The following is a 15,443-nucleotide window of genomic DNA, read 5'->3' on the forward strand; positions in this document are numbered from 1 at the left end:
TTAAAAAAGGGAGGAGGGAGTACCCAGGCAACTATAGGCCCGTCAGTCTTGCCTCAATCCCAGGGAAACTCTTTGAGAAGATCATCATGGAGCACAGCTGTGATGGGCCGGCCTCAGAGATGATGCTCAAGGGCAACCAGCACGGTTTTATTAGGGGCAGGTCATGTTAGACCAACCTGACTGCCTTTTATGATCAGGTCACAAAAGCAGGTGTTGCCGTGGATGTAGTCTTTCTGGACTTCAGCAAGGTCTTTGACACTGTCTCCCACCCCATCCTCATTAAGAAATTGGGTGACTGTGGCACTGATGCCTACACAGTCAGATGGATTGCAGATTGGCTGAAGGGTCGCACTCAGAGGGTGGTGGTGGAGGGGTCATATTCAACCTGGGGACAAGTGGGCAGTCCTTGGTCCCGCGCTGTTCAAACTCTTTATCAGCGATTTGGACGACAGGGTGAAAAGCAACCTGTTTAAATTTGTGATGATACCAAAATTTGGGGTGAGGTGAGCACACTAGTAGGGAGGGAAAGACTGCAGCAAAACTTGGATAGGTTACAGGGGTGGGCTAGCAAAAACAGGATGCATTTCAATACTGACAAGTGCAGGGTGCTGCACTTGGGCAGCAGTAACCAGCAGCACACTTATAAGATGGGAAACTCCCTGCTTGACAGCACGGAGGCAGAAAGGGATCTCGGAGTCATTGACTTCAAGATGAACATGGGACGACAATGTGAGGTCACTGTTGGCAGAGCTAACCGGACCTTGTTGTGCATCCACAGGTGCATCTCTAGCAGGGCTAAGGAGGTGATCCTCCCCCTCTATGCAACACTGGTCAGGCCACAGCTGGAGTACTGTGTCCAGTTTTGGGTGATCCACTTCAGGAGGGATGTGGACAACATTGAGAAGGTCCAGAGGAGGGCCACCCAAATGATCCGGGGACTACAAGGCAGACCCTACAATGAGAGACTGTGGGATCTGAACCTGTTCAGCCTTCACAAGAGAGAAGGCTGAGGGGGGGACCTGGTGACCATCTATAAATTCACTAGGGTGGACCAGAAGGGTTTCAGGGAGACCTTGTTTCCCCTAGTGCCCCCTGGCATAACAAGGAATAACGGCCACAAGTTGTTGGAGAGGAGGTTTAGATTAGATATCTGTAAGAACTACTTCACAGTTAGGGCAGCTAGGATCTAGAACCAACTTCCAAGAGAAGTGGTGCTGGCTCCTACCCTGGGCGTCCTTAAGAGGAGGCTTGATGCCTACCTAGCTGGGATCATTTGAGCCCAATTTTTTTTCTCCTGCCCTGACAGGGGGTCAGACTTGAAGATCTATAAGGTCCCTTCCGACCCTACTTCTATAAGAATAGAATTAAAAAAGGATAAAGGATTGCCTAGATCGAGTGATAATATTGCAAGCCAACTGAAGAAATACTTTGGTAGTTATTAAAATAAGCACTGATGTTTTGAAACAACTGGGTCACGTATACATGACAACATATATATTTGTTAAAATTCCAGCTTCTGTAATCCATTTTGAGGTGACTAAGGCACAAGCTCTATTATCTAGACTAGATAAAAATATCTGAGGACAACACACAAGAATAAGCTACCATTTCACTTTGAATTGAAATGGATGACCCAAGAGAATTTTTTTCCCAGTAATCATCTAAAAGGAAAATTTTAATTATCTAGCCATTTAGATTTTGTAATTCATACAAGTAACCTATAATCTCTGCCTTTCCAATTGTAAAACTACTTGGTCAACAAATACCATGTGATTACTGCTACAAAGCTGAAGGAATTCTGTATGCTTAGGCCTCTCAACTATCAGTACATCTTTGATTTTTAGATAAAGGCCAGTAAAAGAATAGGTTTGTGTGTCCCTCATGGAAAGGGATGTTGCGTGTTAACATGTACAAAGTAAATGTGTTTATATTCTAATGGTTTACTATTCTAGTAAAGACCACCTTGTCAAACATCTTTTGGCAATCAATGACAACCTAATTTAAGGCACCTCAACGTCCCTCAACTGGACACTAACTAATAAGAAATGCTCACTATATCTGCCAGCTTAACTAACAGCTAATATGAACAAAAGCTCTCTGCAGTTCTTTAGTGGACAATAAGTTATCAATAGAATATAACTGTCTTAATCATAGAAGCATCTTTTGTAAAGATGCTGCATTCATTTGAGGGTCACTGAATTATCACTGGGTGACAACTGACTTCAAAAGCCACAGGTAAAACATTTATATTAAAAATACAACATTTGTTAGGAGATACAAAGTTGACTAACTGTGCGATTATGGGATTCTCTGTCAGCCTTTCCTGTAAATTTGTAACAAACCTATGTCCAAATGTTAACTGCTTCATGTGATGCTATTTAGTAGGGGGTCTGAACATAAGAAACTTTAAGCAAGTAAGTTATTGGTGAGAATATCATGAAAAATGGTTGGTGAGGTATGATCAAGAGATAGAGACATTATAAACAAACAAGAATCCCTAAAATGTTTTCTCTAGCAACCATATATTTTAACATTTTCTACAGTTTTGTGGAGTGAGATGAAAATTCAGATACTTAATAACAAGAACAAAACAACTTAGGATAACAATATAAACTGAACAATTCAAAATAGAGTTTTTCTTGATGCTTAGTTTAAATACTTCTGGTTGTCAAGAAAGCTCTTTATTTTACGTAGAAGTAGAGCTAAACGATAAAGTATCTTATATTCTTGGCCAAACTGTAACATTCTCATATATAATATTTTAAGGTTTAAAAAGAGTGTACAACTCTCAGTTCAATTACTCTTAGCCCTGGTCTTCAACTGTTAAATTTAAAGTGTTGCTTTATTTAAGGTTACAGTAGGCCTTTCATAGTTAAGTTCAAGACGAACCCTGCCAATAAATACGACTGAGGTGAAACATTAATAAAAATTAGTAAAATTTGGTAACTGCAAAAATGCCAAGCCAAAAATGTGATGTCATGCTTTTCTGGGAGAACTATTCCATATTCTGCCATATTCTCTCTTCCATGGTGGTAGCATTGCTAATAAGAGAAGGGATAAGAGAAAGAATTGAATGAAGCTTGGATATCAGAGCTTTGCTGCTGGGGATGACAGGAAAGTCAAAAAGAAATATCTAGTAGGTGCCTTGATGCTTGTAACTTAGCTGCCATTATATTTTCCCATAGGAAACTGTTGCTAAAAGGGGCACTGCCTTTGAGCTCCCCGATGTAGCCAGGCTAGGTACAGGAAACAAAACAAAGCATCTGTTCAAGATGAGAGGATAAGTGTTAGCTCTGCTTCGACTACCTACATATGGTATACACATCTGAGAATCAGTTTGAAGTACAAAGCACAAAACCAGCAGACATGTTCATTCACTCATTACATTTAAACTAGACCACCATTTAGGGCTGCCCTCCAAAATGTCATAGCAACTCTAACACTCACAGATGATCAGAAAACAAGCCACAGTGGTTCTAGTGGTCTTTGCCTGAATCTGTACCACCAGTTATACATTCTTCCCTCCAATTCTCCCAGTCACATTTTCTTCTCTTCCTACATTCTCAGTTGCACTTTATCCTTTCTGAGACTACGAATTAGCCGTGACAAAGCTTTAATTCACATTAGTGGATATCAGTACAAGTTAAAATTTCCCTGCAATGATTATGCCATTTTCTGTAACAAATCTACCTCCAGCAGCATCAGAACTTCAGACTTCTGTTCCTCAGTACAAAACCTCTAGATATGTATTGGGCATGGTTTTACAACTGAGAACACTTCTCCATTGGTGACTTTTATACAAAAACAATAGCCTAAGAAAAAGAAATAAAATCTTTGGGCATCTTTACATGTGCTGGGGGGAGGGGAGGCTTTAATTAGAGAGGCTCCAAGAGCTGCTCTAATTAAAGCGCCCACAGCATCTCGTGTACTCAGCATTAACAAATGCAGTTGTTCAATGAACTTTACTTAAAGCACCCCCACCTCCATTATGAAGCACAAGGATGCTGAATACACAAGATGAAGAGGCTGCTGAAGCAAGCTAATTACCACGTTCCAACAAACTCGATTAATCAAGTCTGTTCCAATGCACTACAATTACATCACGTCAGAGCAGTGTCCCCACACATCTGAAGGCACATATAAATAGGTAGGCTTTCATCAAAGACACATCTGCCATTTTTACAAACATCCAAATTAATGTTAAAAAGTGTCTTATTTACTAGAAACACAGATGCAGAAGGGGCAAAGAAATCTGCATTAATTCTGGGTAAGTATTACAGAATGATGATATGGATAGATTATCTTACCTCTTCTCCTGAAAGATAGTATGCTGAAAGCAGTCCACCAACAAAACGAATATTCACTTCAAAAACTGAAATTTCAGCATTCTGGGGAAATAAATAAGAGAATATAATTGGAACCAAATTTCAGGTCTCTATGAAAATTTACAATGGCTATGTTGAAGAAAACAAAAGACCGTGTTTCTGTGTGGACATGCACTGACAACTTCAATTAGAAGACAAATACTGAGTTTACCACCTTCCACATTATTTCATGGGCCCAAGCTCCATTAGAACTGCATTCTGCTGTTTACAAGGGGAAAGTATGAGACAGATAAACTGAATGAGAAGCATTTAAAATATATCTTTTTAAAAGTTATTTCTTCTTCCTCACTTTAAAAACTCTGTACAGCTTTAGTTTTGCCTGACTACGAACATGGCTTGAGGCACACCCAGGAATTCCACAGGGCATTACACCCTTCTCCTCCAAGGACAAGTTATGTTCCCTGGATGTCACAAACAATACTAATCAACTTTCCTACTTTCAGGTTCCTCCTCGGGAAACTAATTTGTATTGGTCTAACTTGATCACTCCTGTTTCCTCTACCTAAAATTGTTTTAAAGGGAAAGTACATGCTTTAATAGATTTAGTATCAGATTCATTATAAATAGTGTCTGGTTTAAATCATAAGATAGCATTTTTCATGAAAATCATGGAATTTTAGTGATTTTCATGAAAAATGCAATTTGCAAGGAAATACCATGTCCTGGGAGGTGAAGTAACGCAAGGCACTCACCAGCAGTTTGGGACGAGACGCATGTGGGGCAGAAAGAGGAACCCGTGCGGCTTGTTAGCTGCCTCTTTGCACAATTACGGCCGGCCGGTGACGTGTCAGACGCCGGCTTGCGGAAATAAAAATGGCAGCCACAGCAGTGAAATGGGCAGATAGCTGGGAGACGGAGCTACGGCTGACGCCGGTGGCAGGGAGGACTCCACGTGAGGATCCTGAGGAGCCTGATGAGCAGGAGGCGACACAGGCTGGGGAGAGTGGAGCACCCTGACAAAGGTCACCGCCAGACAATGGAAGAGCAACAGGCTGGCCAAGCGGAAGGAGAGCTCAAGTGGCACCTGGAAGCACGGCAGGACCCAGGTGGGAGTGCCGAGACAACGGGGCATGGAGGACGGCACGCCAGGGGGGCGAAGACCCAGGGACAGCCCTGAAGGGGGATGTGATCGGGGCGGGTATCACTGCCGGGGCCCAGTATGTTGAGTGATGAATAGGAGCTAGTCTGGGAAGCGATGAGCAAAGAGGAGAGCTATCCCTCCCTGTAAGGTTTCGGTGGTGGAGCCCTGTGAGCAACTGCCGGGCAAAGCCCAGGCCACCGAGGAACCCGTTAACTGACCAACCTACTGAGGAACACCAAGTTGTGGCAGGAGAGAACGGGGTTGGCAATGCAGGGAGGAGAGAACTACTTTGGCAACAAACAGGCCTGGAAGGGGTGTGACATCCGCCAGTAGATCAAAAGCCACCCGAGAGTGGCTAGTTGAAGCCCGGCGGTTACAGAGTGGTGCATTGGCCGGGAACCCCTTTAGGGGTCACTCGCCCGTCATGCAGCCAGCTGAGATGGGTCCTGCAGATTTCCTGGCACAGAACCTGCAAGCGTTGATGCAGATCGTGGGTTTGCAGCGGCGGTTGTTGGTGCAACATAGTACGTCAGCTTTTGGAATACCCACGATGACTGTGAAAGATGACCCAGAGGCATATATCGAGGCCTTCAAATGCCATGCCGTTGTCATGGGCCTCGACAAAAGGTACTGGGGCCAGCCAGGTGGGAGCTTTGGTAGTCCCAGCTGGCCCAGGCATCCCAGGCTGGCCCAGGCAGCTTAGCCCTTGACTCAAGAAGAAGCTCAAGACTGCGGGGCAGTGAAAGCTGCTATTCTGTACCACCTTGAGATTAGTCCAGAACACTACTGGCAAGTCTTCCGGGCCAAGAAGGGGGTGAAAGAGAGGCAACCGCGGGTGTTACTCCAGCAGCTTTGGGACCTCTTTGGGAAATGGGTCAATCTGACAATGTGTACAATGGCGACCCTGGTGGACAAGATCATACTAGAACAATTTGTAAATGATCTGGAAGAAAGAACCCATAGCTGGGTCCATCAGCTCGCCCCAGAGACCTGCGAGGAATCACTGAAGTTAGCGGAGGCCTTTGCAGCCGCCAAGTGGCATTACCCACGGGAGAAGCAAGGGTCCCCATCTCCGGCTCCAGCAACAAGGGAGGTGGAGCAACGTAGGCCCGGGTATCGGGCCCAGGGAGGGGACATGGTATGTTACCACTGCGGTCGAATAGGGCATTTTGCCTGAGAATGTCCAGGGTGTACCACTGAGAGGGCAGGCACCGAGTGCCCAAACGGGGATGGTTGAATTCCCCAAAGAACCCGTTCAAGGGGAGCTGATGGACTGTAGTTTTGGGGCCGGGGGCGAGAGCCCAGTATGGGGGCGCCCTGTGGTGCGGGTCTGGGTAGAGGACTGTCTGGTCTGGGCGGTGTTAGATTCCAGGTGTGCTCAGTTGTTGATTAGGGCTGACCTCTTGCCAGATGTCCCCGAGGGTCAAACAGAACCAGTGAGAGTGACATGTCTCCATGGAGAAACTCAGGCTATATGCCGAGTAAGGACCCGTCTCAGAGTTATGGAGCATCAGGGGGAGTTGTTGGTGGGCCTTGCACCCCGCCTGGCATGTGATATGCTGTTGGGATGACATTGGGCTCCCCTGTATGATGTGATGGATAGGGTGTGGGACATCGAAGTCACGCGCAAGACCTTAAAAATGAGGGACAGATGGCTTAGTGACGCCGAGGAAGGAGAGGGAACTGCGGGGAAGGAAGAGGATGCCGTGACAGACTAGCGAGACATCGCCAGTTGCCAACAATTCTGGCAGGCCCAAGAAGATGATCCTGAATTACAAGAGCTGTGGACCCAGGCAATGGACGAGACTCGTCAGCCGGCATCAGTATCCGACCTGGGGAGTCACTTCGAGGTTAGACACCACCTCTTGTATAGGGTGCAACCAGGCAGGGAGGAGAAGGAAAGCAGGGACCAACTGGTGGTGCCCTCCTGTTTTCGGAAGGCAGTGTGGCAATTGGCACATGCCAATCCCATGGGAGGCCACATGGGGAGGGACCGTACAATAGACAAGATATCCTGGTGGTTCTTTTGGCCAAAATTGGGGGAAGATGTAGCTTGGTGATGTGTTGAGTGCTTAGTGTGTCAAAAGGCTAGGGAACACTGCCCCCCCCCCCGCAAGCTCCGACGAAGCCAATGCCTATTACTGGTCTACCCTTCTCCCGAATTGTCATAGATGTCGTTGGGCTTCTGCCGCGCAGCAGTAACGGACACCAGTACATCCTGGTGTTCGTGGATTACGCAACTAGGTACCCCGACGCCATGCCGCTGAGGTTGGTAACGGCACCCCGGATTGCTGAAGAATTGTTAAGATAGATAGCCCGCATCCCCACAAGTTCCTGACAGACCGGGGTGAAACTTCACGTCAGGGGTCCTGCAAGGGGTGTGTCAAACCCTGCAAATTAAACAACTGAGCATGTCTATCTACCACCCCCAAACCAATGGGTTGGTGGAGTGGTTGAACAGAACCCTAAAAGGTATTGCGACGATGTCTACAAGGTGACCTCTGGCATTGGGACCTAATGCTCCCACTGGTCTTGTTTGTGCTCAGGGATGCCCCATTGGAACCTCTGAGGTATTCTTCCTTTGAGTTTGTGCTAGGCCACCAGCCACGGGGTTTGTTACAAATCCTCCAGGAAGAATGGGAACAGGGCCCTGCAGTCATTTCTAACCCCTCGAAATACCAGCAAGCTTTCAACTTTGAGCCCAGAGAGTCCGAGAGTTAGCAGCTAACAACTTGAGACAGACTCAACAAAAACAAAAGGGAAGGTATGACTTACATGAGAGGGAGCAGGAATTCCAACCAGGACAGAAGGTGCTGGTCCTATTACCCACCTTGCATAGTAAGCTATTAACTCAATGCCAAGGACCATTCAAAATCCTACAACGAGTTGGCCCGGTTGACTACAAGGTATATCGCCCTGGTCAGCAAAAAAACAAAACAAATTTACCACGTCAACCTGTTAGGAGAATGGTGACAACCTGAGGTATGGGCGGCATTCAGAGAGGAAGCGGCCAAGGACGCTGGCCCACGAGAACTCTGTCGAAACCCGGGGAAGACGGAACCCTTATTGGCTGTCTGAGTGAGCAGCAAGCTAATGACACCCCAGAGGAAGGAAGCGAGGAACCGCCTTGAGGAATTTAAGGGGGTCTTTTCAGAGGATCCCAGATAGGTAAGGGATACATACCATGCTATCCAGACACCCCCGGGTATGATTGTGCGAGAATGGTGGCGACCCATACCTCATCATTTAACGGAGGAGGAACGTAAGGAAGTGGAAAAAATGGAGACACTTGGTGTCATCATGCCGTCCTGAAGCCCTTGGCGAAGTTCCAATACGAAAACAGACAGGACCCTAAGGCTCTGCGTAGACTATCGAAAGTTGAATGAAGTAGCCACGTTCGATGCCTTCCCCATGCCACAGATGACAGAACTAGTGGAATGAAATCAGGGCCGCCAGATTCATAACCACCCTGGATCTGGCCAAAGGGTATTGGCAGATCCCAGTGCAGCCATGTGACCACCCCAAGACTGCCTTTGGAACCCCTTGGGGTCTATATGAATTCGTAAAGATGCCGTTCAGTTTGCACGGGGCTGCGGCCACATTTCAGCTGCTAATGGAACACCTTCTGGCACCGCACGCAGAATACGTGGCAGCATACTTCAACAACATTGCCGTATTCACCCAGTCATGGGATCAGCATCTACGTGCCCTTAGGATGGTACTGACCGAACTCAAGAAGGCGGACCTAACTGCAAACCCCCATAAGTGTTCAATCGCGCACAAGCCCACGAAATACCTAGGATTCCTAGTGGGCCAGGGGACCATCAGACCACTGGAAGACCAAATACTAAAACAGCTGCGGTCCTTCTTGGGCCTGGTAAATTACTATCACAGATTCGTTCCCCGTTCTCAGAGCTAGCATCACCCCTCTCAGAGGCCCTAAAGGGGCAATGTTATTCAGTTTTCAGGCCTTAAAAAGAGCCCTGTGTGAAGATGTACTTATGCACACCCCTAATTTTGAGAAACCTTTTCATTGCAGACGGATGCCCCTGCAGTTGCAATTGGGGCTGTATTGACAAAACAAGACACCGACGTGGACCGGCCCCAGGCATATGCGAGTCAGAAGTTGCTACCAGCTGAAACCAGGTATGAAACAAATCGAGCAGGAGTGTCTGGCAATCTGGTGGGTGGTGGAGCACTTATATTATTACTTACTCGGAAGGGAATTTACACTCGTCACGGACCACGCACCCCTGAAATGGCTCAGTACAGCCAAAACAAATAACGTGCGCATAATGCGATGGGCATTGGCACTACAACCCTTTAAGTTTCGTATCATGTACTGCCCCGGGAAAGACAACGTAAACACAGACTAGATGTAACGAAGGCATGCACTGAGACATTGAACGGCGAGGTTGTCGACCCCCATAGCAAACTGCAGGTAACGGCAATGCACAACTCACGGAACCGTCACAAGGCAACTGGCGGGGGGGGGGGAGGTTATGTCCCGGGAGGCGAAGTAATGCATGGCACTCACTGGCAGTTTGGGATGAGACACACGTGGGGTGAAAATAGGAACCCGTGCAGCTCATTAGTCACCTCTTTGTACAATTACGGCTGGCCGGTGACGTCAACATTAGATGCCAGCCGATTGAAATAAAAATGGCGGCTACTGCAGCACAGGGGGCAGATAGCCGGGAGACAGAGCTATGGCTGACGCCAGCGGCAGGGAGGACTCCACATGTGGATCCCGAGGAGCCTGATGGGCAGGAGGCGACACAGGCCGGGGAGAGTGGAGCACCCTGACAAAGACCACTGCTGGACAACAGAGCAGCGACAGGCTGGCCGAGAGGAGGGAGAGCTCAGGTGGTACCTGGAAGCAGAGCGGGACCCAGGTGGAAGTGCCAGGACAACAGGGCATGGAGGACGGCACGCCAGGGGGGCAAGACCTGGGGACAGCCCTGAAGGGGGTTGCGATCGGGGTGGGTATCGCTGCCAGGGCCCAGTATGTTGAGTGATCGATAGGAGCTAGTCTGGGAAGCGACGAGTGGAGAGGAGAGCTATCCCTCCCTGTAAGGTTTCGGAGGAGAGGAATAGGTCACGGGTTGGTTTTTGTTCACTTGTTTTGTTTTGTCACCCTGAGGGAAGGGGCATAGGAGACAGGGATAAGCATCCCCGTGGTGGGGCTGCAGGAAAGCCTCGGCAGGGTACCCTAGTGGAGAGAGTACCCTTGAAGGAAGGGACGAAGGCGCAAAGGGCTGTAGAGGCAGGCCCACAAGGGCAGGCAGGGTCTCTAGCCACTGGCTCTGAGATGTGGCGCGGAGAACATGACCCACGGGAGAGGCTGCAAATAACAGCTAGGCAGCACACCAAATGTGGCGTGAGGCCAGGGTGTAGGAGTGGTGGAGCCCCATGAACAACTGCCGGGCAAAGCCCGGGCCACCGTGGAATCCGTTAACTGACCCCACCTACTGAGGAACACCAAGTCGTGGCAGGTGAGAATGGGGTTGGCAACGTGGGGAGGAGAGAACTACTTAGGCGACAAACAGGCCCGGAAGAGGCGTGACATCCGCCAGTAGATCAAAAGCTGCCTGAGAGTGGGTAGTCGAAGCCCAGCGGTTACATACCACAATATGGCTGCTTGCCAAGGAGTTCCCTAGCAAGTGGCCATATTGTGTGGCATTTCCTTGCAAAAAGATAGAGCCATGGGGACACCTTCACTTTTGTGTAGCACCCAGTCCCTGCTCATGCCTGCCTCAGTCAGCGGTAACAGTGGTAGTGAGTCACCAGGGCAGAGTAAAGCGGGTAGTGGGAGGGAAGTGCTCTGCGCTGCCCCAGTGGGGCTCCTGCATGCAGAGCAGTGTGGAGCTGGGGGTGGGGTGGGGACAATGGCAGGCAAGCCTAAGGGTCAGCAATGCGATCAAATGTGAGAGTAATGCTACCCACATTCTGGCCTCCCCTGGCTGCCTCATAACCCTTTGCTGGCTGCAGGCACCACTGAGCCACTGCCACTGTGAAGCTGGGTGAGTTCAAGTGTGTTGAAGCCCCCTACGTGCCAGGCGAGGCGCCTGCACTCCAGCTCCCTGCACCCATCTGGCTGGCACACAGGGGGGGCCTAGCCTAGTTGAATTTGCCCAGCAACATAGTGGCTTGGTGGTGCATGCAGCCAACAAAGGGTAGTGAGGGGGAAGATGAGCTAGAGTGCGGGTGGCATTGCTCACACATGGGGGCCCCAGCCTGGCGAAACTTGCCCGGCATTACGAGTTTGTTGGCTGCAGGTAACAGCAGCTGCAATGCTGGGCAAGTTTGGTCAGGCTGGGGTCTGCCAGGTGAGCCTGCCTTCTTCCCCGATCGCTAGTATTGTGGTCCAATTACAGGGAAGGTGCCACAATCTGTGCATGAAAATGGTGGCCCCCCGCCATGATTGGGCTGTAATACTAGTGAGCTGGGCCTGCAATTTGAATCGGACTCCAATTATAAAAAGGTGCATTCATCTAGGGTACAGAACCTTTCACTTTTGTAATGTTCATGCTTCTACAGGTTCTCTCATCCTTTCCACATTTTTGGGGTCAACTTAGGTCTCAACCCTACCAGGCTCTAGTTGGTCGTATGACTTCAGTGGGAATATAGAATGACAAGAGTGGGTTTCCAGGCATGTAAAGGGTATCAACTCATGAAGGGTTGCTTACAGATGTACACCAGGATTCTGCAAAGCATCATGAATGCTAAAAATCTGCATCTGATACAACCAACATGTTGCTTTCAGAGCCCTCTCAAGACTGGTTGCATCATGAGAGGGTTACTAGAACAGAATATAAAATGAAGCTCTTCTGCTGGTTGTGTACTATCATCCAATTGACATAATCTGACTACAGCATTTAGTAATTTCTTATAGGTGCATCATTCTGGATTCCATTTTTACATATAAATATTTTGTAATGGCTTTAAAGGGGTATTAAGTACCTCAAAAAGTAGTAAAACCATAACAGAGTCCTTATACCTGCTCTTTGAAAATATCTGAAAACAGCAAGATAATGCAGTATGACTTAGATACATATAGTTTCTGAAAACTGACAATTAAACTACTAGTAAAGACAGCTCTCAATATATTTGGTTCAACATCATCAGGCTTGGAATAAGTTAAAAAAACCCAAAACAAAATTTTTAAGCCAATATAAATAGGAGCAGACATCACAAAACCCATATAATAGCCCATTTCCATCTTCTGGAAACAAGTTGCACATTGCAAACAGAAGATTACCCTCTCCCTGGGCACGTGATTGAGGCACTGTAGTAACAAATATGCTGAGCTGCTATCTTAGAATAGTTGCTTATCTGTCTCTTTAGACCCAAATACCATTTACACCAGTGTAAATATGTTGTTTGTCGAGGCACCAGGTTACCCTTCCTCCTTGGACATCCTAGAGACATTGTATAGATATTGACTTTTACCTCCAAGTCAAAGAGTCCCAGGTAAAGTCACCCCAGAATGCAGGTTATCCTACAGCGACATACAGCCATATATTACACATCTTCCTTATTATTCAAGGAAGCGTAGCAAGAAACTAAAAATGCAGTGAAGGTACACCTGATGGAGTCACTAATAAATCTGTGATAGAACTGTAGGTATGGCCTAGTTCAATGGTCTAGTTCAACTTTCTGTACAGCTGCAGGATGTGCTATTCTTAACCATCCTGCATAGATTGCCTGTCGAAGCTCCTTCTGAAATCCTCCAATGAGGAAGACTTTATAATTTCCCTAATCCGTTTGATCCACTGTTTGACAAGTTAAAAATGTTTTTCCTGAGATACGATTTAAATATGCTTTGCTATAGTTTAAACCCATCACTTTGTGTCCTGCCCTTTGTAGCAAGGGAGAATATTTTTCCCCTTCTTCATTGTTGTATGCTTTCAAATATTTGAAAGCCACTGCACCTTATGCTACTTTCCTCCTGACTAAACTTGCTTAGTTTCTTCAAACTTATTATAGCTTCCATTCCACCTCTTTACTATCTTTGTAGCCGGTCTCTAGATCCTCTCCAGTTTCTCTTAAGTCCTCCTTGAAATGGAAGTACTAAAACTGGATAAAGTAGTGCAGCTGAGGCCTAATCAGAGCCAAGTAGAACTGATTCTGACTCATTCTGAGTTTGTGATTCACCACAACTCCTAGGTCTTCCTTGGTATGACTAATCAAGTCAATTGTGTATCTGTGCATTTGTTTTTTCTTCCTTGTTTGCAGCATCCATCTTTATTGAATTCTGTTTGTTATCTGTAGCCCTGTTTTTATATTCATTATGATCCTTCTAAATTTTCACCCTACCCTCCAAAATCTGACACATCCCCATTATGTTATCAGCTGAAAATCTGATCAATTGCACACCCTATCCTTACCTCTAGTCATTAAATAAAGATGAAAGCAAGGCAGGGTGGCACCTTATACAAGAATTGGGGGGGGGGTAGGGCACATTTTTGGCAGGCACGTCACAAATGAACTCCCACCCTGTCCCTGCCCCTCAGATCCCATTCCCCTATATGATCTGAAGTTCTGCTTTCTGCTCCCTCCCCAATCTGCCAGTGTGCTGCTTGTCCCCTCCCCAATGTGTCACATGTCACTTTTGGCATACATACTCCAGACTGGCCTCCCCTGATATAGACTAATTTTTTGTGAAAGGCACAGGTTGTCATGGACTACAGCTTACTTTTTCAGGCTCAAGCTCATGCTTCTGAATAAGTTAGTATCCAAGTTCCTACCTGGTCCTGTCTTTTGCTTAACTTCAGATTAACTAACTAACTAACTCATTAATAAAGGCATTAAACAGATTCCAGAACAAATCCCTGTAGAACCCCACTTCACACTATGTGACAGTGACATTAATCCATTTATGGTTACAGTTTGTTTGTAACTATTCAGTCAATTAGCTATCCATATCCACATATTGGTAATTCTAACCTACATTTATGCAGCCTACTTAAGAGAATGGTATCAGGGTCTGTTAAAAGCTGTTGACAAAGAAGTCAGACCTCTTTCAGTTTTACAGTTTGTGGTCATGGAAACACAATGGTCTTTAGAAATACTTAGAGAAGCTGAGTGGTTGATCCCCAATTAAATTTAGTGCAGACTCTCTTGCTAGACAAGAAAAACTGAAGTGTTAATTGTAGAGTAGTCTGAAACAATGGTCAAGACTGTTTTGTAACTAATGCTAGGAGAAATGTTAAGCTTTTTATTTAAGTTTTGTTAAAAGCACATTTTTTCAAATTGTCAGTAGAGAAACTAACATCTCTTAATGTTGTCATACAAACTTTATTTTCTTGGATTAAGAACTGAAATGCCTTGCTTGAAACTATTTGCCATACTTCTGCTTTAAAAAAAGTGCTTTGCTAAACCTTTGTAACATCTACACAGTAACAAACCCCATCCTTTCTGAGGAATCAAAATTTGGTTTTTGTTCTTGAAAGTAATTCATAATTATTTAAGAGGATAAAAATAACCAGGATCCTTGACATCAATCACTGAAAACAAATTCCAGAAAAGAAAAAGTCTATGACCTATGGCAAACAATTGCATTAAATGCAGGATTGTTATTTTAAAAACATACATTTTTTTTACTTCAGTAGGTGTTGAAAAAAAAAAAAAAAAAAAGGAGTTAAGGAGTTATTTTTGCTATTTTTTTATTCTATGGCAAGTAATTCACAAACTACTCCACTGTATCGTATTAGTTTTGGTTTGTTTTTGCTTTTTTAACAACATTCTGCCAGTCTATTATGAAGGCAATCATACCAGTGTTTGCAGCAAACTTCATTAACTAAGCCACACATTACAGAAACACATATTTGAAGAGACACAATACAATGATCTAAGAATATATGTCTTCAAACATATATTGCCTTAATTACACAAACCCCACCAAGTTTGTACATTAACAGCAAAAACAGATCTGTTACTTTGTGAGTGGCTTACAGACTTAAATCACAGTCAAG

The 15,443-nt window shown here is 46.0% G+C and overlaps 1 protein-coding gene across 1 annotated transcript in view; it reads right to left on the minus strand.

Annotated features, from left to right (window-relative positions):
• MAN1A1 (mannosidase alpha class 1A member 1) overlaps positions 1 to 15,443 on the minus strand; it is a 252,501-nt gene that overhangs the window by 145,303 nt on the left and 91,755 nt on the right. Inside the window, exon 4 of the mRNA XM_090038687.1 lies at positions 4,308 to 4,388. Within this exon, the coding sequence (XP_089894813.1) occupies positions 4,308 to 4,388 (81 nt within the window). The remainder of the gene's footprint in view (positions 1 to 4,307; positions 4,389 to 15,443) is intronic.

The sequence above is a fragment of the Crocodylus siamensis genome, chromosome 1, assembly GCF_052110815.1.
Source record: "Crocodylus siamensis isolate JL-2025a chromosome 1, ASM5211081v1, whole genome shotgun sequence".
In the NCBI taxonomy this organism is placed as follows: Eukaryota; Metazoa; Chordata; order Crocodylia; family Crocodylidae; genus Crocodylus; species Crocodylus siamensis.